This window comes from Rhineura floridana, chromosome 10 (genome assembly GCF_030035675.1).
Source record: "Rhineura floridana isolate rRhiFlo1 chromosome 10, rRhiFlo1.hap2, whole genome shotgun sequence".
NCBI classification, from domain to species: Eukaryota; Metazoa; Chordata; class Lepidosauria; order Squamata; family Rhineuridae; genus Rhineura; species Rhineura floridana.
Window position 1 is genome coordinate 53,673,265 of NC_084489.1, and position 26,767 is coordinate 53,700,031.

General features: G+C 42.0%; 1 protein-coding gene across 5 annotated transcripts in view; it reads left to right on the plus strand.

Moving 5' to 3' along the window:
• Positions 1-26,767, plus strand: part of CALCR (calcitonin receptor) — a 252,662-nt gene that overhangs the window by 214,755 nt on the left and 11,140 nt on the right. For all 5 annotated transcript variants that reach the window (XM_061587208.1, XM_061587206.1, XM_061587209.1 and 2 more), the window contains 2 exons: positions 5,527-5,745; positions 13,852-13,893. In XM_061587208.1, the coding sequence (XP_061443192.1) occupies positions 5,527-5,745; positions 13,852-13,893 (261 nt within the window). The remainder of the gene's footprint in view (positions 1-5,526; positions 5,746-13,851; positions 13,894-26,767) is intronic.

The following is a 26,767-nucleotide window of genomic DNA, read 5'->3' on the forward strand; positions in this document are numbered from 1 at the left end:
GCTCAAGATTCATTGCACCAGTCTATTTTCCCCCTCTCCCCTCTGGGATCATAAAGGCCAAGATTAGCTGACGATATGCAAACCTTTTCCTATTTTTGAACTTTTTCCCAAGCTGTATACTTCAGTTACTATGAGAAGTAAAACCCATCATATTTTAAAGGAACTCTAATCACTATCTGAAAAGAAAAAGAAAAGAAAAGAAAAAACCAAGTGTGATGATTGCTGGCTTGAGATCCTCTTCTTTATAATCTGGCTTGCTCATTACAATTTTGCCTTTCCAAAAATACATTGGTGATGAGCTCAGAAGGCATTGAAGAAGAGATAATGGTACTTGGGCTCAAAGCAGACATGTCTTTTTTTTTTAATTGGTACAGTGTCTGTGTTGCCTCCAAAGTCATGTGGTTTCAGCTTAAGCAATCCGAGGAGCTGAGCTCACAAAACCAATTTTGAAGGGAAAGCAGCCCTGCAGGGGACTGATCCAAGATATGCTCCCAGTGTGCATTGGGAGTAGGGGGGCTGCTATTTGCCACTGAATGTGCCATGCAAAGTAAAACTGCACTATATTTATTTATTTATTTATTGCACTTGTATACCGCCCCATAGCCGAAGCTCTCTGGGCGGTTTACAGCAATCAAAAACATTAAAACAAATATACAATTTAAAACACATATTTTAAAAACAATTTTAAAATTTAAAACAATATAAGAACAATTTTATCAACGTATGTCCTGGCACCACACAAGGATGCCAGCTGTCACCCTTCTTGTTCCTTCTGGCAATAGAGCCATTGGCACAACATCTTCTACAGCAGTGATTAGGATAAATGGCAGAGATGCTCCACAATTCACAAACCATAGAGGAACGAAACAAGGCTGCCCACTCTCTCCTCTCCTGTTCTTGATGATGATGGAACCTTTAGCACAACATCTCCAGAGATACAACACCAATTCTCAGCTGCTCTGTTTATTCGTTTATGCCCAAAGCAGCTGCGATACCTTGGCAGCAGTTGGGAGAGAAGGGGTTTTATCGTCTTCGTGATTTTTATGTTAGCGGTTTTCCATCAACACAGCAGGCCTTTACAGCAGCACAAAAATGCTTGTCATTAACTGTCCACTCCACTGTTACTCTCGACAAAAGCAGGAACAAATGGCATCTGGGGATGATTTACAGCTGGAATCCAGTACAGGGCCCCTATCCAGACAGAGAGTGCATTCTGGATCAAGTCCCTGCACAGTTGCTTTGTCATCAGCATAAAGTGGCCAGCTGAAGCATACTTTAAAAAACAACAACATGAATGACACAATATATAGTTTGGCCCTTAGGGACTAAATGTGTTGTTGTGTGAATGGGAATATCTGATGCTATGAAAGCTACAACCCTATGCCAGATCTGTTGGGACCATGGCACTGGAGGAAAGGGTTAAATCTCTCTGTGAAGATCTGCCAGGGATCGCCCTTGGTAGAACAGCTTTTGCTGTGACTGTCCCTTTAAAGCAGCCCCAAACCAGCTGCTTTCAGCCAGTACAGGCAGAAGTAGGGCGGACCAGGAAGGTGCTGCCATCATCAGGGCCTAATGAAGGGCTCTTGAGGTTCAGGCACTGAAATAGCCCAGAGAAAGCAATTGGGGGGTGGACGTGGAAAATGACTTCTTGGAAAAGGAAGCTGCACTGCTGTCTCTTGGCTCCACTATAGGTATTCACCCATTTATAGGGAGGCACAAGGAGCCCTGGCAAAGACCTTCAGTGTTTCCCCAACCCTCTTGAACAAGGAATTAGGAGGATCTGGCCACAGGGCCCGCAACAGAGGCAGTCAGGTTGGGCCCTGGCTGAGGGCCCCTGCAGCCCAGAGGGGCCCCTCCTTAGGGTGGGAGGGTAGCTCTCCTGTCCCGTGATCTGCAGTAGCATCAGCTCCCAACCCTGCCACGGAGATGGAGCTCCCAGGCACAAACACCCCAATACAGACAGTGCGGCCTTCAATAAGCCCGCCTGAGCATCCCATCTACCTCTCCTGTGCCTGTGAATGATGTGTGCGCTGTGCATGCATGCCTGCCATCAATCAAGATGAGGGGGCTTCCCTAAGGGTCTGATGTCCCTGCTGCCATCTTGGTTGATGGCAGGTATGCATGACCAACACAGAGATCATTCACAGGGACAGGAGAGGTAGGTGGGATGCCTGGACGGGCTTATTAGCCCCACACCACCTATATGGGGGGGTTGGGCTACTGTGCCGTGGGCCCAGACTTGCCTGGTGCTGGTCCTGCCTGGCCATCTGGGGGTGTCCCCAGGATATCTATTGCAGGGGCCAGCAACAGAGCCTCCGGACCTTTCACTCCCCAAACTCCAAAACTTAGGGGAAAGGGGTGTCGGAGATCTTCTGATGCACCAGCTTAAAAGTTGTGATTGTACTGTCTAAGAAGGCTATGTGGATTTGGGGGCCTGATCCTGCACTTAATGCTACACATCAGTAAACCAGGAATAGCTGCACTTGGCTTGTTGGGTCCTCGTTTGGGACTTGGTTTTGAGTTTATTTCCCAGTGGAGCCTGAAGCATAGGAGGTGCCCCTTCAATAGGTCTGCATCACACACTCTCCCCATGCACCTACAGTCTTGATCCTCCCTCACCCACATCTGCTAATTAATTGTAAAAAAAAATTGTTCAGCTGCTAGTGTCACAATTAGTTTGGCCCTAAAGTAGAACGTTTTGAAAGAACACAGATTATCAGTATTCTTAGGCAACTTAAAGATAATACAAAATGTTACATACATGCACATGCACACATGTTAGCATTGTTTCAGTGTTGAAGGGAGTGAAATATGTACATTTGCTCTCTAGCTTCTATAATAGTATTTTAATTTCTAGTGTATCGTTGAATAGCTGTGGCACTTTTGGCAGAGGATTGAGTTTATACTTCAGAAACACACCAGATAAATGGTGCACTGCAGAGAAAGGAACAGTTTTGTTTTTTTAAAATAGTGGTCATTTAAAAATAAACAGAAAGAAAGAGAACAATTAGTGTGTTTGAATATTGGACAGGGTGTAAGAGAAGAATTCTTACCAGCAGAAGCAATAATGCCTCTATCAGCAGCTCTTTTTACTAGCAGTGCAGATGGTGGGTGGGAAAGCACTTACCTAGACATGATGTCCCTCTCTAAATGTCTCTGTTGCTGCCTGCCTCACCCTTGTGCCCTTCAGATGCTTTAGACTACAATTCTGATCAACCTTAGCCAGCATGGCCAATAGACAGGCATGATGGGAATTGTGCTTCAACAACACCTGGAGGATGCCAGGTTGAGGAAGGCTGCATCTGCCTTTTCCCCATGGGACGGTGACCAAGTCTTCCTATTCACTCTTTCCAAATCAGAAACCCTCATCCCCTAGGGATAATTCATTCTGAACTAGATGGTCGTCTGCTGCTGTTGGCTATTCCCCATGGATCAGCTGAGAGAAGTTAAGGAGCATCCAATTCAGGATGAACCAAGAAGGCTGATAATATCTTTCAGGCCAGGTGCTGAGTTTGGTCCTGGGAACTCTATATGGATTCCATATTTGATTCCATAAAGGAAGCCACAAACCTGAACTTACAAGATCTGAACAGGGTGGTTCACGACAGATGCTATTGGAGGTCACTGATTCATAGGGTCACCATAAGTCGTAATCAACTTGAAAGCACATAACAACAAATATGGAACCTAGGAGGCTGCCTTATACTGAATCAGATAATTGGTCCATCTAGTTCAGAATTATGTACACCGTGTTTTTCAGCCTGCATTCTGGAGTACCTGGAAAGCTTATTGTGGGTTCCTCAATAAAAAGAACCATCATGCAAGACAAGCTTTCTGAATGAGATCTTGTTCGCCCTTCCTAATCTTCCTTATTATTGTTTGTTTTAAATGGCTTACATACCACCTTTCACCAGGATGATGTATAAAATACGGAATGATGAATTGTATAAGAGAAATGCAATAAAACCATACAGCTGCAACAAATTAAAATATAAAATTAAAATATACTCATTGGGTAATTAAAAACTAGTACTAAGAATTAATGGCCTGAGAATGCCAGAATAAACAGACATGTTTTTAACCAGCGCTAAAACATTAACACTGTAGATGTCTGCCCACCTCCAAAGGGAAGTCATTCTGTAAGGTGGGTGCCACCACAGAGAAGGCTGTCTTCTAGCATTTCTGCTAGATGTGGTAGAACGAAGAGGGCCTCTTCCAAAGATCTTGGTGAATGGGCAGATCTTCACAGAAAGAGGAATTCTCTCAGCTAGCCTAATCCCAAGTGGTTTAGGGTTTTACAAGTCCATAACAAACCTTATACATGGCTCAGTGTGAATAGGCAGTTGGTGCCATTCTTTTAGCACAGGTGTTATGTGTGTGTAGTAGGATGCAACCTAGCCACTATGTTTTGCACCTGTTGTGGCTTCTAAACCAACTTCAGTGACATCCCCACATAGAGTGCACTTTCCTTGCAAAGTGCAGTTACAGGAAACTGTAGGGTACGTTCCAGGGCACATTCTCCACGTGGATGAAGTGGTGAAGTGGTTTAACAGGCCTCTTTAGTGCTCAGCGCAGAGCAGACAGAATGCATCTGGAAATGTGCCTTGTCAGAGACCACAGCAAATACACAGGGATTCCCCACAGAAACGGGGAAAGTCGGACGTTTGAGAACCAATCCAGCAGTGGCTCTCAAGGGTTTCAGACAGGGGCCTTTCCCAGCCCTACATGGAGATGGTGTGGGTTGAATCTGGGACCTTCTGCATGGAGAGAATATGCTCTGCCACTGACCTACAGATCCTCCCCAAAACAGGTTATTTTCCTTCCCTCTTTGTTACTTTTGTCACAAGGTGGCTTCTGCAAGAGGCCACTATAGTGAGGAGGATAGTCCCTCCTGTAGGAGTGGCTTGCCCAGTGGGCTGGACCCATAGCAACAGGCTCCTGGAGGCTCCATCGCTACCACTTACCTGGAGGAGTGAGAGAGCCATGAAGTTGAGACTGTACAAGAACACCAGTGGGAGCATCATATTGGCTCCACTAGTGTGCATGCACATCTCTGACCTCACCCCATGCCCTCCCAGTGGCAATGGCAGGCTATTGTTACATCTCCACTCCAACAGGTGAGCCACTCCTGCCCTTCTGAAAGGAGAGGAGTTCTGGTGACCCCTGGGGTGGGGGAGAAGGGGAGGGGAGTTCTGGCAACCCCTGTCGTAGTGGTGGGGAAAAGGGGGAGAGAAGTTCTGGCGCCCTCTGGGATGGGGGGAGAAGATGGAGATGAGCTCTGCCGACACCTGAGGGGAATGGGGGAGAGCTATGGCAAACCATGGGGAGGTGGGGGGCTTTGGTAACCCAGGGGGAAGGGGGGGTTGGCAACTGTAGGCAGGATTAGCAAGCAAAGTAAGCAGGGGCGGAGCCCCTAGTATAGAGATATCTTTGAAAGTTTTACAAATTCTGCTTTTTGTAAAAATTAAGCTATGATGATGATGATTAATAATTTTTTGTTATTCTAATTTACATTTGTTCTTTCAGGTCAATTTTTTCTTTTTGCTTAACATTGTCCGAGTTCTGGTAACGAAGCTAAGAGACACTCACCGGGCCGAATCTAACATGTACATGAAAGCTGTCAGAGCCACTTTAATTCTTGTGCCCTTATTGGGAATTCAATTTGTCATTATTCCATGGAGGCCAGAAAACAAACTTGCTGGAGAAGTATATGATTACATCATGCATATATTAATGCATTACCAGGTATGGGACTATGACTATGTTTTTTATTTTATTCTATTTTATTTCAGTGTGTGGAGATAGGGGAGAAACTTGTTAGGAATCTAATTCGTACTTGCTGAACTAATAAGTGAACTGAAACAGAGCTAGCCTTTTAAATTTGTACTTCCCTGAATTTTGCAATGCAGTTCACCAACCAAAAAATGCCTACAAATATCATATGGAAAGGGAAAGTGCACACAAAATATGTATGTTAGTGAAAGTAACTTACAAAAATGCATATATTAAGCAAAATTGCATACAAATTGCACATATTAGGATAATGTATGAAAATGCTTCAAATTTTCATGTGGGCTTTACAAAAAATTCAAACTGATGTGGAAATGTGGTGAACTAGAAAAATGAGAAATTGAGAGAAATTGAAATTTGCTCATTCCCACTTGGCACAGGAATCTTTTCCCAGAAAATACAGCTGATTTTAGCTCATTGATTAGTGCCGCTGAAGTAAGTCAACTTTGCACCAGTTTAATTGATTTGGGTGTTGGTGTTTTCTGGATAAATGATCCATGCTTAAAATATCTTAGGCTCTTTTCCTATAGTAAGGCTGCAATCCAAAGCACATTTACTGGTGTGTGTAAACCCCATTGAAATAAGTGAGACATTCTGGATAATCAGAGATAGGATCATATGCACTTAGAACATCACATGTTAGATGTACCACTTTAGATTGCAAGGAGGTGGCATGCTTCAATGTTTGCACACACATGAAAATCTCTACCTAGAGGAAATCTAGCTAAAAGGAGAGAAGGCTAAGTTAGGACCCCTCTTCCTGGCAAGTGACAATCTGTCTGCATAGCGTACCTTGCGGGATTATTATGCGGCATCAGTGCTTCTCTAAAATGCTAGTCTTCAGAGTAAAGGTGAGATATTAACTTCATCTACTTGTAATTCTGAAAAAGAACATGTGAATGTGGAGGGCAGGAAACAGTATGCAAAATGCTTGGGGGAGAGGTCAAAATTAAAACCTCAACATGTACCTGGGATGTGAGTGGTGAATGGCAATAGAGAATATCTTTGTATACACTCAACATGGCACAGGTGCTTCCCTTAAATCCAGATGTGAAAGAAGAATGTTTTGGCAGAAAGCTGGTGAGCACAGTTCATTGTGCCTCTGCCAGCCTAAGGGGCCATAGTGGAGAGGCCATTGGCACATCTGGAGAACTCTTACAATACACCATCAGTCTTCCCAGTGTCCCTCGCCTGCCCACCAGATGAGGAAACACTGAGAAGGCCCCACATCACACCTTGGAACTCTAGAGGCAGACTCCCCTCACCCAACAGGTTCCCCAGACCTCTTGGGAAAAAGGATTCTGATAGGGATGGTAGGAAAACCTTATCTCGCTACTCTACCTCTGTCCATTTCTATGATTTCCACACTTGTTGACATGTGTAATAATCGTATCATCAACATGTTTTGTCACTTTGCAATAGCCTACCAACTTATGTCAGATATTATCCCTACTTACATGATGGGAGAGTTAGGCGTAAGGACGCACAAACCCCAGCCAAGATGGTCTCCCATCAGCGATGGGAACTACAACTCCCATCAGCCCCAGCCAGCATGGCCAATGAGTGATCAGAATTGTAGTAGTTCTCTGTCCCTTTTATTTAATTAATTAATTAATTAATTAATTAATTAATTAAACTTATAGACTGCCCCATAGCCGAAGCTCTCTGGGCAGTTCACAAGACAAGAAACATCAAAAATACAATAAACGTATAGCAATATAAACACATTAAAAGTTTAAAATGTTAAAAAATTAAAAACAATATCAGCACATACAAACATGTTAAAAAGCCTGGGTGAAGAGAAAAGTTTTAACCTGGCGCCAGAAAGATAGTAACGTTGGCGCCAGGCGTATCTCCTTTTACATTACTCTGTGCCAATCCACAGTGAGTATATAGATCAGAAATTCTGTGTGAATATGCCCAAAAGTACTTGCTATCCTTATGCACTCCATAGTTAAATAGGAACACATAAGGTGCTGAAGCAGAAGGTGCTGGTTGTCATTGGAAAAAATATATATAATAGCATTTTCTCTGCAGAGTAGCATTCTCAGCTGGAAAATAACACAATGAAGTATCCCCTGCCAGGTTTCCCATACTAGAAGTGGATCTGAACAGTGGGAGTCAGTTCATCTCTAACTGTCCTGCTCTCTTTACAAGATTGTCCTCATAACATAGCTGTTTCAGGCAAAGTATTATTTTATTTTATTTATTTAATTGCACTTTTAAATCGCCCTATAGCAACAAGCTCTCAGGGCGGTGTACAACAAGATAAAACCACATTTAAAATACGAACAAGTGTGGATTACAGTATACAATTATAAAAACATATTTAAAAACAAAATTAGAATACAAATTAAAATAAAAATTACAATTACAGTTTAAGTTTAAAAATTATTTATGATGAACCTGTCTCAGTGTTCATTCAGCACATAAATGCTTCGCTAGCATGAGATAGTTTTGTTAAACAAATGGGTCAAAATTGCCATATCGCGTCTGTGGGCACCTAAAAATGAGTGGCAAAAATGAAGCAGGTATTTCTTTTCCAATATGGTACTATAGGGACCAAGAGAGTATCTTTTCTCAAACTGGAGGTCCACCTCCCTATATTTATTTATTTATTTATTTAATTAGATTTATATCCTGCCCTTCCTCCCAGTAGGAGCCCATACCTAGTAGGAGCTATACTGAATTCATATCCTTTAGCTCCATTTAGGGATGCCTGAGGAATTCAGTTTCTGTGAATTCTGGTGCAAACTGATCTGATCTGCAACTCCCAGACTAATGAGATGGGAACATAATTACCCTTTGGATTTTGCACTTCTCCAAATTTTGTGATACAACTCTTGCTCAAAAGAATGTCCCAAAATGTGTTTTTAAAATGCATATTTCATTATAAAATAATTTTGAAAAGCATACATAGAGATAAAATAACCACTTAAATAGCATTTTGTGATAAAAATATTTATTAATTTATAATATTTATTAATAACAGACTTTAAAATATATTAAAACACAACATCTTTAAAAACATCTTTTTTAAAAAAAAAAAGCTTTAAAAACACCTTATAAATCAATTCCAACAGAGACTGGGATAAGGTCTCTATTAAAAGGCTTGTTGAAAAAAAAAGGTCTTCAGTAGGGACCAAAAAGATAACAGAGATGTAGCCTGTCTTTCTCCCAATAGTGATCAAGGCCAATTCAGTCCGATAACCAGGCCTGAATGCAGATTGGAATGGGTCAGGATAATCTGTTTCATCCTAGAGCACTTGCAATTGCTACGCCACAATCCTCTCAATCACCTTCCCTAAAAAGGGGGTATTTGCAACTGGGCATAGTTGTCATAAACCAATGGGTCCAGAGTGGACTTTTTCAGGAATGATCAGATCATCACCTTTTTCAGGGTGGCTGGAACCACTCCCTCCTGCAATGATGTGTTGACCACAACCTGGATCCACCCAGTCATACCTCCTCGGCAAGCTTTAATTGCTAGTGTGCATCATCGCAACCACTTTGTCCATATCATCAGGCTGCATCAACTGAAACTGATCCTGAGAAGTTGCAGCAGACATTGTACTGGACACCTCACTGGAAACTATAGTAGATGTGCATGGGGCATCAAGATTGCTACAGAGACAAGCAACTTTACCCTCAAAGGGCCTTGCAAACAATTCACAGTGGGCCTCCAAAGGGTCTAAAACTCCATTTCCTTGAGTTGATGTCAACAGACCCCTGACAATACGGAAAAACTCCACTGGACGGCTATTTGAGGATGCAGTGGTGGCAGAAAAGTGGACCCTCACTGCCACACAGTAGGCACAGTTACGATGTTTTACTCATGCCCGATCAGTCTCACAGCACATCTTTTGCCACTCTAGCCTTCGTCTAGCCTGTTTCATTGCCCTTTGTTTACTGGTGTACCAAAGTGCAAACTGGACTCCACAATGCTGGAGAGGGAGCTCACTTCTCGCTGTTCCACAGGGCTTCAACAGAGTCATCTGCTCTATCTACTGGGAATTCCCCAGGGCATTCAGGAATCCAGTGGATTCCATTAGTCTCCAGGGGCGGACCATTTTAATCTGTCCACCACCCTGCAGGGGAGCCGTAAGTCTAAACTGCTCCAGGAAGTGGTCTGACAAGGACAATGGGGTGACATCCACCCTCCCATCTCCAGAACATCCCTTCCTCCATCTGGAGCAAATAAACCAAGTTGAGGGTGTACCATCCTATGTGTCGGACTGGTGACAACTTGAAACAGCCCCATGGTCATCATGGAGGCCATGAAGTCCTGAGCCAGAACACTAGAGGCAGCCTCAGCATTGATATTGAGATCACCTAGGACTATCATTCTGGGCTCTTCCAATACTACAGCCAATGTGGCCTCTGCCAGCTCAGTCAGAGAAGTTGCTGGGCAGCAAGGTGGACAGTACACCAGCAGCAACTCTCGTTAACTGTCTCCTTGGCCATACACCAGGTGAAGGCCCTCACAGCCAGCTCCAAGACAGAGTGGTTTGCTGGTGACAGAGATGGAAGTTCTGTAGACCACAGCAACCCCTCCTCCCCCCATTCCTGCAGCCTGTGGTGGTGTTGCACAGAGTATCCAGGTGGACATGAGTCCTTTAGTGCTTCAGAGATGGGGAGAGTATCTTACATGGATATGCTTCGTAGTGATTCTATACGGGTTATTGTAAAATTGCTGAGTGTGGGTGGTTGATGTATGAGTGGTTGATTGATGTATTTGAGATAGTGAATGATGGTCATGGTTGTATGGAATGGATGGTGAGTGGTTGTATGAGTATGTGTTATGTTGGTTGTTATTTATGTTATACTGCTTTGTAACTCTTTTGACTTTTATTGTGTTTATGTATTTTGCTTTGTAAATTAATTTTATATGGTTTATTATTAGTATTATTATTAGTATTATTGGCATTAGCATTATTAGTATTTGATGTTCTTAGTGTTAATATTATTATTGTTGTTATTGTTATTATAAATGTTTTGTATTATTGGCATTAGCATTATTAGTATTTGATGTTCTTAGTGTTAATATTATTATTGTTGTTATTGTTATTATAAATGTTTTGTCAGATGTCAGTCCCACTGTGATCAATGGGGCTTTCTCCCAGGTAGCTGTATATTGCATTGCAGCGTTATAAATAGTTATGCATGCATTGTGTATACATTATGTGTACAAAAATATATATACTAGAATAAAGTGTGTGTAAAAATGCATTTATTAGTGAAAATAACATAAAATACATTTATATCAAGGGAAATTACTTTGCAAAACTGTTTATATTATTTATTTATTTATTATTTGATTTATATCCCACCCTTCCTCCCAGCAGGAGCCCAGGGCGGCAAACAAAAGCACTAAAAACACTTTAAAACATCATAAAAACAGACCTTAAAATACATTAAAACAAAACAACTTTTAAAACATTTTGTTAAAAAAGCTTTGAAGACATCTTTAAAAAAAGGTTAAAAACATATTGTTTTTTAAAAAAGGTTTAAAAACATATTAAAAAGCAATTCCAACACAGACGCAGACTGGGATAGGTCTCAATTTAAAATATTAGACAAATTGCATATAAAAATGTGCATATTAGGAGAAATTTGCACTAAATTTGCACTAAATTTGCACTAAAATGCTGATGAATTTTCATGAGGAATTAAAAAAATTATAAACTGATGTTGAAATGTGGAGAGCTAAATTTAAGTTCGGAAAAATGAGAAGCAGAAAAATCAAAATTGATAGATTCACTCATCCCTAATTAGCGCTCGTGTCCTTACTGCTTACAGATTTGATTAACAGCCTCTACCTTGCCTAACAGTCTATATGACCTATTACAGTAAAAAAAATTGTTGTTTCTTTATTTAGATTACATTAAAGATAAATAATGATAAGTATTAATTAAGACATAGGAAGCTGCCTTTATGACAGTCACACTATTTGATGTCATATGATTAGCAGCTGGTACACCCATCTGTCAAAATCCCTTGAACTGCCCTTAAGTCTCCACAATCAGGGACTTAAAGGGGGAGGGAGGAGACTTGGAAAAGCAGGATTAAACCCTGTCCTGTCACCCATGAGCTGATTTTGCTGGTGATGGCAGTTGGTGGTCAGGTAGGTGTAGTTTGAGAAAAATCACCTCAGGGTCAAATGGACCCCCCTCGGGGGCCATGTTGTCCCGGAGGTTGGCGGTTCACGCACACACACACACAGAGCATAGATGTTGGGTGCACACAATCTCACTTGTCTCCCATGTGTTTAGATTGGCATCTGAACAGGGTTTTTCTTTAATGAAAATAATGACTAAATCTCATTCTCTGGAAATGTGTGAGGCTCTTCTACAAAGTTAATGCAGCTGAACTGTAACAGAAAGTGGGGGTCAGATGACAACTGCTGTAGAATAACACTATTTTACCCTGGGGTAAATATCATTAAAATGTGTCCTGCGGTTGGCTCATGGGAACTGTCCTGCTATTTCTCACTGGTGGCATCTGACATTTCTTTGCCGTCTTCCCCAACGTAAACAGCAAAAAAATCTCTCAGTATAATTATTGATTGAGCAGAGGACAGTAGTGTCAGGGTCAAACTGTCAACCATTTACGGATCTCTGTTCCATCCCATTTCACCTTTTTAAAGGAAGCTATAAATAGAAGCCTCTTTTCACCCTCTTCTGTATAATAGCAAACTTTCTTTATTGTGCAAGCATTACTTTTATTATTATTAGCCATTTACTGCCGTTACTTTCTGTCTTGTACAAATAACATCACTTATGGATATTTCACATCAGGCTCCCTTTCTCACCTCATAACAGCATCCTCTGCAGAATTGTTAACAAAAATCTAATTTCAAGGCCATCTGAGCAAACTCATTGTCTTTAAGCCATGATCTCAACTGTCATCTTACAAAAGACAATATGGCTATAAAACTGCAAATGATAACAGAATTTAGAGGGATAGGAACAGGAATGGAGGACCCTGCATGTCCCAAAGTGTCTTTGTTACCAGGGATAGGAGCACAAATGAGAAATACCTGTATTTAGTGTTAGAAAAGAGTCTAGGGCTGCAGTCTTATGCACACTTGGAACTAGGTTCCACTGAATATAGTACAGTTTGCTTCCAAGTCCACGTGAATAGGATTTCCCTGTTAGGACTGAACTACATGTTTTATTAAACACATAGCTTGCCATTACAAAGAGGGGGATCTTTTTCTTTTAAAATAGTTTCAAGGGGAATAAAGATCACAGGAACAACATAGAAAGGTCCCTTATACCGAGTAAGACCATTGGTCCGTCTAGTTTACTATTGTCTACACTGACTTGGCAGCGACTTTCCAGGATTTCTCAGAGGTGTCTCCTATAGCCTTACCTGGGGATGCCTGGAGTTGAACCTGGAACCTCCTGTGTGCAAAGCAGATGCTCTTCCACTGACTACAGTCTTTTCCCGTGTCCATCAGAACAATGGAATGATGGGAATGGAAGGTTTCCTAATACAAATGCATTCCTGACAAAAATACCCACTAACCCAAAGCTGCAATTTGTTTCTGGAGAGAAGTTGCCATTGTCACTAATGGAAGCTTTATGCCATAGTAGATCTGATTGTCATTTAGGGGCTATAAGATTCCTTGTGTCCCTTGTCCTTTTTTGAAAATATGTAGCAGCTTTTAGATCAATGATTGCTGTAAACCGCCCAGAGAGCTTCGGCTATGGGGCGGTATACAAGTGCAATAAATAAATAAATAAATGTACCACTAATTTCCAGCTTTTCTCACAAAGATCCCCACTTTCTCGCTCCTCTTAGTTGAGGATATGCCATTGCCTGCCAAACAATCTTGGTTTTGATATGGAAAAAGAAAGAGAATGAGAATACCTGGCAAGCATCACTGTTGTTTTGTCTTTCAACAATGAGAAACTGTAATTGTAGGACAGTATTTTTTAGCTATTACAGCATGAAATGAAGTAGGTATTACATTTTGTATCATTACTTTGCACCACAAATGAACACAACATAGATAATGACAGATACCATCTGAATCATTTTCTCTTTTCTTCTTAGGGTTTACTTGTGGCAACTATTTTCTGTTTCTTCAATGGAGAGGTAAGCATACAAACAGCTGAACTTTATGTTATGACAATTAACAATACTGCTGTTCCCTCTGAATATAATAAGGAGACATGGGTGACTTTCCCCCAGATCATGTCAGATTTGCTTGGACAATAAGCCAAGCTGCTTCCTCAAAAAAATATCAGAAAAAACTCAGCTTATGTTCCAAGACAGTCCAAGTTCAGAAGTCTCTGCTGAGAAAACTACATTTCCCAAGGGTCACTGGGGCATTTCTTCCTGGCATGCTACCAGCATACTGGACAGAGAGAGGGATCTCTCTCCTGTCTTCTTGCTGTGGCTGGAGCAACACCATGATTGCTGCTGTTCCAGCAGGTAAGTGCTGTTTAAAGGGAAGAGGGATTGTGGAAGGTTGGGTGGGAGAGAAGGGGTTTGGTGGCTGGATGTGTAGCGGAGAAAATATTCTCCAGATAGGACTGTAATCCAAATTAATCCGGGGACCATGAAATGCTTGCAAGCATTACAAGCTCCCAAGATTCAAGCTTACAAGTTTCACCAGCACCTCTAACATCAAGAGCAAATGTCTAGATACATTGTGTGTGCCTCAATCCCTGGATCACACATCAGAGTGAATGAATAGCTTGATGCAGAGATCTTATGCCAACAGCTTCTTGCTAAGGGAGCAGTTTGTGTAGGGTCCCATTCTATCTGGAGTATATATTCATTCATACATACATACATTCTTCTATTTCTGTGCTGTTAGCTGGCAAAGAAAAGTTCCTAAAGATGCTACAATAATCTCAAAATTGTTTTACAAAATTTTAAAATTCATAATTAATACAACAATATAGCCTGGGATCCAAAGAGCTACTTCAGGTATGCATAAGATATTGGCCCTGTCCAGCAAGATTGACCTGGATCATAGGATCTAAGAGGAGTCATGACAGAGATGTATAAAATTGTTTATGGCATAGAGAAAAAGGACAGAGAAACATTTTTCTCCATCTATCATAATACTAGAACTCCTGGCAATCTATATTGTCAAAGGAATTATGTTGTCTGGATAATATATAAATCCAGCAATTGTCCCTTTCAATGCCTCATTTATACCCCTTCTGAAGGTCTGCAAGTGCACAAAAGTAAAGCTGTGAACTCTCTCATGGGAGATCACACATCCTTTCCCTATTAGGTCATTTGCCACAATACTAGAGGAAGTGAGTCACATATCCTTTGAAGAGTATGACTCATCCAACAAGTATGCTTCTACTTTGAAGTAAGAATCCTCCTGTGAAGTCCTGCAGAGGGAGATAAGCTGACCTAACACCAGCTGTAGCTGGTGTATTAGTCAGCTGACTCATCCATTTGTTGGCTCTAAACACATAGATCCAGAGGCACAGAGGCAGCAGACATCAATCAACACACATCAATGGTATAGACCAGCCTTTCCCAACCAGTGTGCCTCCAGATGTTGTTGGACCACAACTCCCATCAGCCTCAGCCAGCATTGCCAATGGTCAGGAAAGATGGGAATTGTGGTCCAACAACATCTGGAGGCACACTGGTTGGGAAAGGCTGGTATAGAGTCCGTGAAAGCCTGCAGAGGGTAGCTGGACTGGTTCACCTGAGCCCCCGCCCCCATAACTGATATAGGTAAAGTGTTACTGGCTATGACGGGTCTTAATGTAATGCTAATAATCTGGTATCTGAATAAAAGCCACATTGATTAGCACAGCTGGTGTCAAACTTTATTGTTTATCCAACTTCATCATAAAAGAACATCTGGCCTCACTCCAGGCAAATGCAAGGGGTGAGAAAACACTCTGTTCTTTCAATAGATTGTGTGCTTGTCATTTTTTAAACTCACTTAAATTTCAAAAATCACTTGATTTGTGGTAGGCAGCTTGGGGAAATTCATTGAGAAAAACAAGCCCAACATCCCCTTCCATATCTGAAAATAGTTGCGTTACTGTTTGGGTCCTAGCTATGAAATATAATATCCTAAAATCATGGCACCAAAAATGTATTTATATGTCATTTATGTAACTCAGCAGTGGCCTACAAACTTTGTCTGCTTGTATTAATGGAACCAGGGCATATATATTCTGACAAGCAGTAATAGGCCAGTAACTTAACATGCAAATTGTATATCTTTTAATTCACACATTTAATAACTAGCACTGTTATCTCTTTACTTCCAGAAGTCCCTGTAAAGTTTTTGTTGTTTTAATCATTGAACCTATGTTCTCTCATACTCTCATCTTGTCGGATCAGTATTTTATATGATTTCATGTTTGCATTCCTCTTCTATAATGATTTTTAAAATCTTGGGAGAACATGTCAAACATCCCTTTAATACCTGTTAGAAGCAAATCTTGAAGGCAATTTGAGAAAAAGGGAGGGGAAAACTTCATGAATTTGCAAGACTATTTCCTCTTGGGGGAAACTATTTTCTCACACTCCCCCATCCATGCATTCATCCAATCTTTGTAGCTGAACAGGATTGCAACCACGGCCTCCAACCCCTGGCCTCTGCACATTTGGCAAAATGTGACAATAGACGCTATTGTCTACAGATAGAGTCTATATTTATTTTATTTTTACATTTATATCCCACCTTTCCTTCAAGGAGCTCAAAGTGGTATACAAAAATGGTTCTCCAACTCAAGAGTTTCTCCCCACAACAATCCTGTGGGGTCATTTAGGCTGAGAGACAGTCACCCAGTGAGCTTTGTGCTTGAGCAGGGATTTGTCTCCTAGTTCCTGGTCTGACACTCTAACCACTACACCTCATTGAATAGTTGAGAACTCTGGCACGACCCATTAAGCTTAATATTGACCCTTCACTTTACCATCCTGAATTCTGTAAGTTGTGCTATAAGAACGGCCACTATTTGGCTCATTACTGAGGTCTGATTCCTGTGTCGATGTCTCAAATTAGGGGTAGGGAACCTCAGGCCCAAGAGGCAAATGTGGCCCCCCAGGCCTCTCTGTCTTACCCTTAGAACTCTCCCCAGGCCATGCCCACTCCCCCAAGCCAGTATCCCTCATTGGCTCTCCTTCACCTACAGACGGTTTTTGCCTGACTGGAATGTTTGCTTGAACTCTGATAATGCCCCCCTCCAGGATGCACACCATAATGTGGTGAGGGGGGTTGAGAACGTCTAAGAAGCTGAGAGCAATGACGTTAGGAGTCTAGACCAAGAGGCTAGACTCCTAGCAGGGGCACCCAAGGCAGAATGCTCAAAGCTGAGACACCAGACTAAGATGCATCCAAACTTAGAGGAAGGCAATGGTAAACCACCTCTGAATATCTCTTACCATGAAAACCCTATGAACAGAGTATCCAAAATGCAACACAAGAGAGTGCAGGAAGATGAGCCTTCCAGGTCAGAAGGCACTCACCGAGCTACTGGGGAAGAACAAAGGCCAAGTGCGATCAGTGCTGTGACTAATGACACAACTGGGTCAAAGCCGAAAGAAAGCCCAGAGGCTGATGCACACAGATGCGAAAGGAGAGTCCGGAGTTGTATGACGCACACAATAGGAACACGGAATGTGAGAAGCGTGAACCAGTGAAAGTCAGAAATTGTCAAGCAAGAAATGGAACGTATCAACATTACAATACTTGGCGTGAGTGAATTAAAATGGACGGGAATGGGACACTTTCAATCAGGCAACTACAAAGTATTTTATGCAGGAAATGAGAAATTAAGAAGAAACGGGGTTGCTTTAATAATGAGAAGTGATGTAGCAGAAGCAATTAGGAGCTACAACGCAAGGTCTGAGCAGGTGATATCAATGAGATTAAATGGGAAACCTATTAGCATAATTATCATCCAACTCTATGCTCCAACGGCAAACTCAGCAGAAGAGGAATTGGAGAGATTTTATGCAGAAGTACAGGAATAAATTGGTCACACACCAAAACAAGATGTGCTGATGATTATTGGAGACTGGAATGCAAAAGTAGGGGATAGAGAAGAACCAGGAATTGTGGGGAAATGGGACTTTGGAGACAGAAACAAAGCAGGAGAAAGACTTATTGAATTCTGTGAAGCCAATAATTTGTTTCTTGCAAACACATTTTTTGAGCAACCAAAAAGACGACTGTACACATTTATATCACCAAATGGTCGATATAGGAATCAAATTGATTATATAATTGGTAGCAGAAGATGGAGAATTTCCATACTTTCTGCAAAAACAAGACCAGGAGCAGACTGCGGTACAGATCATGAACTGGTCGTATCAAAAATCAGAGTAAAGCTAAAGAAGAACAACAAAGCAATCATAATGCCAAAATATAATTTAAATAACATCCCAGAAGAATATAAAGATCAAGTAAGGAACAGGTTTGGGGCTTTAAACTTAGTTGACAGAGAACCAGAAGAACTATGGACTGAAGTCAGAGACAATATCAGGGAAGAATGCAAAAAGACAATACTCTAGTTCAAAAGAGAGAAAGACCTCAATGGATGACTGAAGAAACTCTTCAAATGGTTAAAGAGAGAAGGAAAGCAAAAGCAAAAGGAGACAGAAACACAGCCAGACCCTAAATGCAACAATACAGCAACTGGTACATAGGGACAAAGAGAACTATTACAATAGTTATTGTATAGAAATAGAAGAGGACAACAAAAAGGGAAGAACAAGAGCCCTATTCCAAAAGATTAGAGAAATGAAAGGGAAATTTAAACCAAGAGTAGGGATGTTGAATAATCAACAGGGGAACACACTGACTGACCGAGATGAAAGGAAAGGAAAATAGAAGCAATACACTGAAGAACTGTATAAAAGAGATGCCAGGATGACAGATTCATTCACGGAGAAACTGTATGATGAAGAACCAGAAATGTTAGAATGTGAGGTGAAAGCTGTTCTTAAAATACTTGGAAGAAACAAATCACCAGGGACCGATGGCATTCCAATAGAGTTGCTACAAGCTACTGAGACTGAATCTGTCCAAATTTTGACAAAAATTTGTCAATAAATATGGAAAACTAAACAATGGCCCACAGACTGGAAGCATTCCATATACATCCCAATTCCAAAGAAAGGGGATCCCAGAGAATGCAGTAATTATTGAACTATTGCCTTAATATCCCATGCAAGTAAAGTAATGCTCAAGATTCTACAACAAAAGCTCTTACCCATATATGGAGTGAGACATGCCAGATGTCCAAGCTGGATTTAGAAAGGGAAGAGGTACTAGAGATCATATTGCAAACATACATTAGATAATAGAACGGACCAAGGAATTTCAGAAGAAAATCATCCTGTGCTTTATAGATTACAGCAAAGCCTTTGAATGTGTAGATCATGAAAAACTATGGAATGCTTTAAAAGAAATGGGGGTGCCACAGCATCTGACTGTCCTGATGTGCAACCTATACTCTGGACAAGAGGCTACTGTAAGGACAGAATATGGAGAAACCGATTGGTTCCCAATTAGAAAGGTTGTGAGACAGGGGTGTATTCTATCACCCTATTTATTTAATCTATACACAGAACATATCATATGGAAAGCGGGATTGGACCAAGATGAAGGAGGTGTGAAAATTGGTGGGAGAAATATCAGTAATTTAAGATATGCAGACGATACCATACTACTAGCAGAAACCAGTAATGATTTGAAACAAATGCTGATGAAAGTTAGAGGAAAGCACAAAAGCAGGACTACAGCTGAATGTCAGAAAGACTAATGACAACAGAAGATTTATGTAACTTTAAAGTTGACAATGAGGACATTGAAGTTGTCAAGGATTATCAATACCTTGGCACAGTCATTAACCAAAATGGAGACAATAGTCAAGAAATTAGAAGAAGGCTAGGACTGGGGAAGGCAGCTGTGAGAGAACTAGAAAAGGTCCTCAAATGTAAAGATGTATTACTGAACACTAAAGTCAGGATCATTCAGATCATGGTATTCCTGATCTCTATGTATGGATGTGAAAGTTGGGCAGTGGAAAAAAGCAGATAAGAGAAAAATCAATTCATTTGAAATGTGGTGTTGGAGGAGAGCTTTGTGGATACCATGGACCGTGAAAAAGACCAATAATTGGGTGTTAGAACAAATTAAACCAGAACTATCACTAGAAGCTAAAATGATGAAACTGAGGTTATCATACTTTGGACACATAATGAGAAGACATGATTCACTAGAAAAGACAATAATGCTGGGAAAAACAGTAGAAAAAGAGGAAGACCAAACAAGAGAGAGATTGATTCCCTAAAGGAAGCCACAGACCTGAACTTACAAGATCTGAACAGGGTGGTTCACGACAGATGCTGTTGGCTGTCGCTGATTCATAGGGTCGCCATAAGTTTTAGTCGACTTGAAGGCACATAACAACTGATAATGCCTCTCAGTTGTCTGGATGGAGGATGGAGTTGCATTTGTGTGTGTGTGTGTGTGTAGAAACTAGGCTATGGTACAAAGGTAAGATTTACCTTTGTTGTTCTGCCCACTTTGTCTATGTCCCAACTCACAACTGACATGTGACACTTGGAAGGTTGCCCAGAAGGGAATGTGGCCCTTGGACTGAAAAAGTTATCTACCCCTGGCTCAGATGACTAGTTTGCCTGTGCAAAACCACAGTGGCAAGTTGTCTTGTGTGACTGCTCTCACAGAAGTATCCTACCCAGAAGCAAGGCATCACCAAAGAGCTCTTTCAAGCTGCCGTGGACTCCCTATGACAAAAAGTCATTTCTTCTCAGAAAGGGGTATTATATTCTGCATAAATAGGCTTCTCACAACTGGCAATTTGGCAAAAATGCCCTTCCATAGCATTGCTACATTTGGGACAGAGGAGTTTGCCAATGTATCAGCGCCAGCAGTCACTATTCCACTAGCGTTACACTAGTACCGCTGTGATTGGAAGATGCCTTGCAGCCATTTTACAGGCTGTTGTATGTATTGGACTCACTTTGCCATGGCATCCCAACAAACAGCTGTCTGACATAAAGAGATGCATTTTATCTTTTATTTATACAAGATGCTTTAATAACATGAAAGCTAAGAAGAGGAGAGAGGAAAAACAAAAAAATAAAATTGCTTGTTGATGTTTTCTAAGTATAATGATGAAGTCATCTATGACACATCCTTAGTAAGGAAAAAATACTGTATGTCTTCATTCTAAAGCTTTACCAATGTATTAATTAGGATACAAGTTAGGAGACAGGAATTCCTGTTTCAGCTGTTAATTTTTTCATTATCTGTTCTTACACAGAAACCCAAAGGCCTAATTTCGAGATCATAGCTATTCATGAATACATTATCTTCCACAGACATTTTAAAAATATTAAATATACATACAACTGTGTTTCCTAAGCCTTTAAAAACATTTCAATTTGGGATCTGTATGTTTCCTTTCACTGGTCAGAATCCAGTCAGGTGTTTACAATTAGGGTTGCCAGGTTCATGGCCTGAGACTGATCCTGTATCTTTAGGAGAAGAGAAAGTCAGCCAAGTGCAGGTGTTCTTGCAACACTGTAATGGGAAAAACCACAAGGTGGAATTCTCCATTCCCCCTGCACAACTTTGAAAGGTACAGAAGACCTCTTGGAGGCCGGGCCTGGCAACTGAGAGGTCTTATGTATCTTTAAAAGTTGTGCAGGGTGGAGGGAGAATTCCACCTTGTGGTTTTTCTCATTACAGTGTTGCAAGAACACCTGCACTTGGCTGACTTTCTCTTCTCCTAAAGATACAGGATCAGTCTTAGGCCATGAACCTGGCAACCCTATTTACAATGCAAGCTTATGCATGTCTACTGAGAAGTAAGTCCCACTGAGTTCAATGGCATTTATTCCCAGTAAAGTGTGTATAGGATTGTTACCTCAATCTGCATATTAAAAAAGTGAATATTATTAATTTTTTGGTGAAAGCCTGAAACCAAAATTGAGTTGTCCTTCTAAAAATCCCCACTGAGCCTTGCCGCTCACTGGGTGACCTTGGGCCAGTCACTTCCTCTCAGCCAAACCTACCTCACAAGGTTGTTATTGGGATTAAATGAGGAGGGGGAGAACCATGTACGCCACCTTGAGCTCCTTGGAAAAAAGGTGGTGTATAAATGCTAATAACAATAATAATAACAACAATAATAATACAATTTAAAAATAAGACTGTCTTTTACATTAAGCTTACTATCAATGGGGCTGACATGGTTTAGTCAGAAAGTCAATGGCATTTTGAGGTAGTTAACATCTGAGTAAATGTGTTTATGATTAGGGTGTAAATTATTTGAATTAAACTCAAGCAGTGGTTTGGTTTGGTTTTGGTAAAAAATGAGGCAGCTGTACTCATACCTTGATCAAGGTGCTGTGGGTGGCAGCGCCCAATGGCTACTATGGGCAGCCAAAAAAGAGGTGCTAGTGCTCTGTGCCAGGAAGTGCCACCACAAAAAAAAGCAAAAGGGGAAAAAAGCCCTGAATTCAAGTATCCCAGCTTTACCGATTTTTGACATGGGTGTTGGTATATGTAGATTTTATTATTTTCTAAAATCTTATATGACAGAAGAGAGGGAAGCTGTGGCCCTTCAGGTGTTGTAGGACTACAACTCTCAAGATCTTTGACTGTCAGACATGCTGGCTGGGCCCCTGACGAGAGTTAGAAACAACACCTAGAGAGCCACAGTGGTATTCAGCACACTTGTTCCATCTAACTGCTCGAAGACTTCCTCTCCCTCCCCATGTACCCCCTAAATCGGTTCTGGGGCTTCCCCCGACCCTCTGGAGGAGATTTGGGGAGAGTGCAGGTTGCGCATGGGGAGAGGGGAGGGGAGGAGTTCTGTCATGCAAATGGAAATCATAGCACTAACAGAACAAGAGCATGGATGCCAGCCAATGTATTACTAGTAATAATTCCTATAACACTTTTAAGCAGACAAAATTGCCTGCAGCACTTTTAGCCTCATTCATCTTCACCTTGTAAAGAAGGTTAGGCACAGTTGACTCAACCAAGGCCAGCCAGTGAGTTTTATAATTAAGCAGAGATTTTCAGCTTTTTGAAGATACATAAGTTAAGAGCATAAGCCCTGATGGATGAGACCATGGGTCTGTCTAGTGGCCAAACAGTGCTTAATGGGGAGTCCACAAGCAGGATATGAGCACAACAATCCTTTCGCGCTTGTGTTCCCCATTCAGTCATGCACTGGCTGTGGTACTGGAAGCACTATAGCCATCATGACTAGTGGTCATTAAGAGCCTTATTCTCCAAGAACTTCTCTGATCCCCTTTTAAAGCCCTCAAAGGTAGCAGCCATCACCACATCTTGTATTAGCAAATTCCATAGTTGAATCATGTGTTGTGTGAAGAAGTACATCCTTTTGTCTGTCCTGAACTTCTTACCATGCAGCTTCACTGGATGACCCCAGGTTCCCCACCCCTGTTATAAAAGCTGCCCAGAAAGAATGAACAATAATGTACAACCTTCCTGTCCACTTAGAAATATGAAGAATCAAGTCCCCACCCCAAATTTGGATCTGTCCAGTTTTAAAGCATAAAATGGATATATACTACAGTTTCCTACTTTCTTTGGGTTAAATGTATAGTGCAGTGGTTCCCAATCTTTATGAGTACGGGACCCCTTTTATAAGCTTAAAATGTTTTGTGACCCCCTCCCCCCAAGGAGGCAGGCTGGCTGTCAGGAAGGAAGGGGGAAAGCAGCCTTTCTTTGCAGCCTTGCTTCTTTTTGCTCACAAGAAGCCCTCTCCTCTCATTCTAAGTAAGGGCATTGTCAGTAGCGGCAGTGCAAGGAGACGGGAATCAGTGATAGTAATCCCCTCTTCTTCCTGGTAGCTCCACCCTCAGCCTCCTTTGGCATCTGCCATGTATTTTATAGGCAGATGCCTGCCCTTAGTGCGCCTGAAAGACGCTCTGGTGCTTCAGCAAAAGGCCTCCCCTCTCATTTGGAGCAAGGGGGAGGTGTCATCTGCAGCGGCAGTGGAAAGCAGGCAGTGTAGAAGGAGTGAAGACTTTTTTTAAAAAATAATAAATAATTCATTTCTTTACTGTTCACGGCCCCCTCTGGATTACTTTGCGGCCCCCCTGGGGATCCTGGCCCCCAGGTTGGGAACCACTGGTATAGTGTGTAAAACAGCCTCATCCAGCAAATGGCTTACTTGAAGCATTTCTCTTCTACTGTTTATCAGTTAAGACCATGTTTAGATGTGCATTACCTTTTTCCAATACGCAGACATAACAATGATTTCAAACTAGTGATACAGAACTTAGCACTGCACTATAGTTTCATAATGATCTCTAATCTTTCTTATTGGAACTGCTTTGATGTCTTATTCCCTGAGGTCAAGACCAGGATCCAGGAACCACAGAATTCACATCCCAGTTTTATGTAGAACTCACTGTGTGGCATTTGGAAATCCTGCCTACACTGGCTCCAGTGGTACAGGCACTGCTAATTTTGCTGGAATCAGTACCTGAGAAAAGTTTGATATTACTTCTACCTAAGCAATTAGCTTCATCCCAGTTTTTTTAGGGAGATTACTATGGAATTGTCCTAAAGCAAATGAGTTTGAGAACAAACAGAATATGTAAACTTGCAAAGGAGGTGTCAGTCTTCCCCCTGCCCATTTTTTAATTACTTAAGAAATTGCTTCACATGAAGTCAGTCCATTAGTCCATCTAGCTCAGGTTTGTCTACACTGACTGGCAGCAGCTCTCCCAGGGCTTCAGTCAGGGAACATTCCCATCCCTAGCTGGTGATGCCAGGGATTGAACCTGGGACCTCCTGCATGCAAAGTATATGTTCCATCCTTGAGCTCCGACTCTTCCCCAATAAGAATATGAGAGTCCTGATGGAGTAGGCAGAAGGTTCGTCACATCCTGTATCGAATTAGATGTCCCCAGGAAGTTCCCAAGCAATGCATTAAGATTCTGTCACCAGTCTAGTCAGCTTCTGTACATGCAATGGGAAGGAGGCACCATCTTGTCCTTTGCCTCAGGTAGGAAAATGTTTTAGGCCAACCCTAAATCAAGGTGAATCAAGCAAGGTATCCAGAGCACAGCCTTGTCCCAATTTCTTGGATGAGTTTCAGTTGGTACAGCTTGAGGATGTTGACAAGGTGCTTGGACAGGTTCATGCAACCACTTCTGTGCTGGATCCTTGCACTTCTTGGCTAGTAAAGCTAGCAGGGATGGAACAGCCGGCTGGGCCAGGGAAATGATTAATGCCTCTCTGCAAGAGGGGGTGGTGCCTGGCTGCCTGAAAGAAGCAGTATTGAGACTACTCCTGAAGAGACCCTCCTTGGACCCAGAAAATCTTAATAACTATAGACCTGTGGCAAATATTCCATTTCTGGGCAAGGTCCTTGAACGAGTGGTTGCGGGCCAGCTCCAGACACTCTTGGATGAGACCGACTATCTGGATCCATTTCAGTCAGGTTTCAGGTCTGGTTTTGGCATGGAAACAGCCTTGGTCGCCCTGTATGATGACCTTTGTCGGGAGAGAGACAGGGGGAGTGTGACTCTGTTGATTCTTCTTGAACTCTCAGCGGCTTTCGATACCATCGACCATGGTATCCTTCTGGGGAGACTAGCTGAGTTGGGAGTGGGAGGTACTGCATTGCAGTGGTTCTACTCCTACTTGGCAGGTTGCCTCCAGAAGGTGGTGCTTGGGGAACATTGCTCGGCACCCTGGACTCTCCAGTATGGGGTTCCGCAGGGGTCAGTTCTGTCCCCCATGCTGTTCAACATCTACATGAAACCGTTGGGTTCGGTTATCCAGAGCTTTGGAGTACGTTGCCATCAGTACATTGATGACACGTAGCTCTACTTCTCCTTTTCATCTTCTTCAGGTGAGGCTGTCAATGTGCTGAACCAGTGCCTGGCTGCGACAATGGACTGGATGAGGGCTAATAAACTGAGGCTCAATCCAGACAAGACAGAGATGCTGCTAGTGGGTGGTTCTTCTGACTGGATGGTGAATGTCCAACCTATCCTGGATGGGGTTTCACTCCCCCTGAAGGAGCAGGTTCGTGGCTCGGGGGTTCTCCTAGAACCATCTCTGTCACTTGAGGCTCAAGTAGCCTCGGTGGCACGGAGTGCCTTCTACCAACTTCGGTTGGTGGCCCAGCTGCGCCCCTATCTGGACAGGGATAACCTGGCTTCAGTTGTCCATGCTCTGGTAACCTCCAGGTTAGATTACTGCAATGCACTCTACGTGGGGCTGCCTTTGAAGATGGTTCGGAAACTGCTGCTTGTGCAAAATGCAGCGGCCAGATTGGTAACAGGGACCAGACTGTCCAAACATATAAAACCAATTCTGGCCCGCTTGCATTGGCTGCCTGTATGTATCTGAGCTCGATTCAAGGTGCTGGTTTTAACCTATAAAGCCTTACATGTCTTGGGACCATAATACCTGTTGGAACGCCTCTCCCGATACGAACCCACCCGTATACTATGCTCAACATCTAAGGCCCTCCTCCGGGTGCCTACTCCGAGGGAAGCTGGGAGGGTGGCAAGAACGGAGAGGGCCTTCTCAGTGGTGGCCACCAAATTATGGAATGATCTTCCTGACGAGGTGTGCCTGGCACCATCACTGTTATCTTTTCAGCGCCAGGTCAAGACTTTCCTTTTCTCCCAGGCATTTTAGCATGTGTTTTTAAATTGCTTTAAATGTTTAAATTGTGTTTTAAATTGTTTTTGAAAGATGTGTTTTAAATTTGTATATGTGTTTTTAGGTACTGTAAACCACCCAGAGAGCTTTGGCTATGAGGCGGTATATAAATACAATAAATAAAATAAATAAATAAACCCTGGAAATGCAGAGTCCCATATCCATGAAATCACAGTTAATCTCCCAGATTTGGAGAACCTGGAAGAATTCTGACTTCCTCTACCAAAATTGCTATGGGGACTCCAGCCATTCCTTAGATCGTTAGCTAAAGCCAGAGCC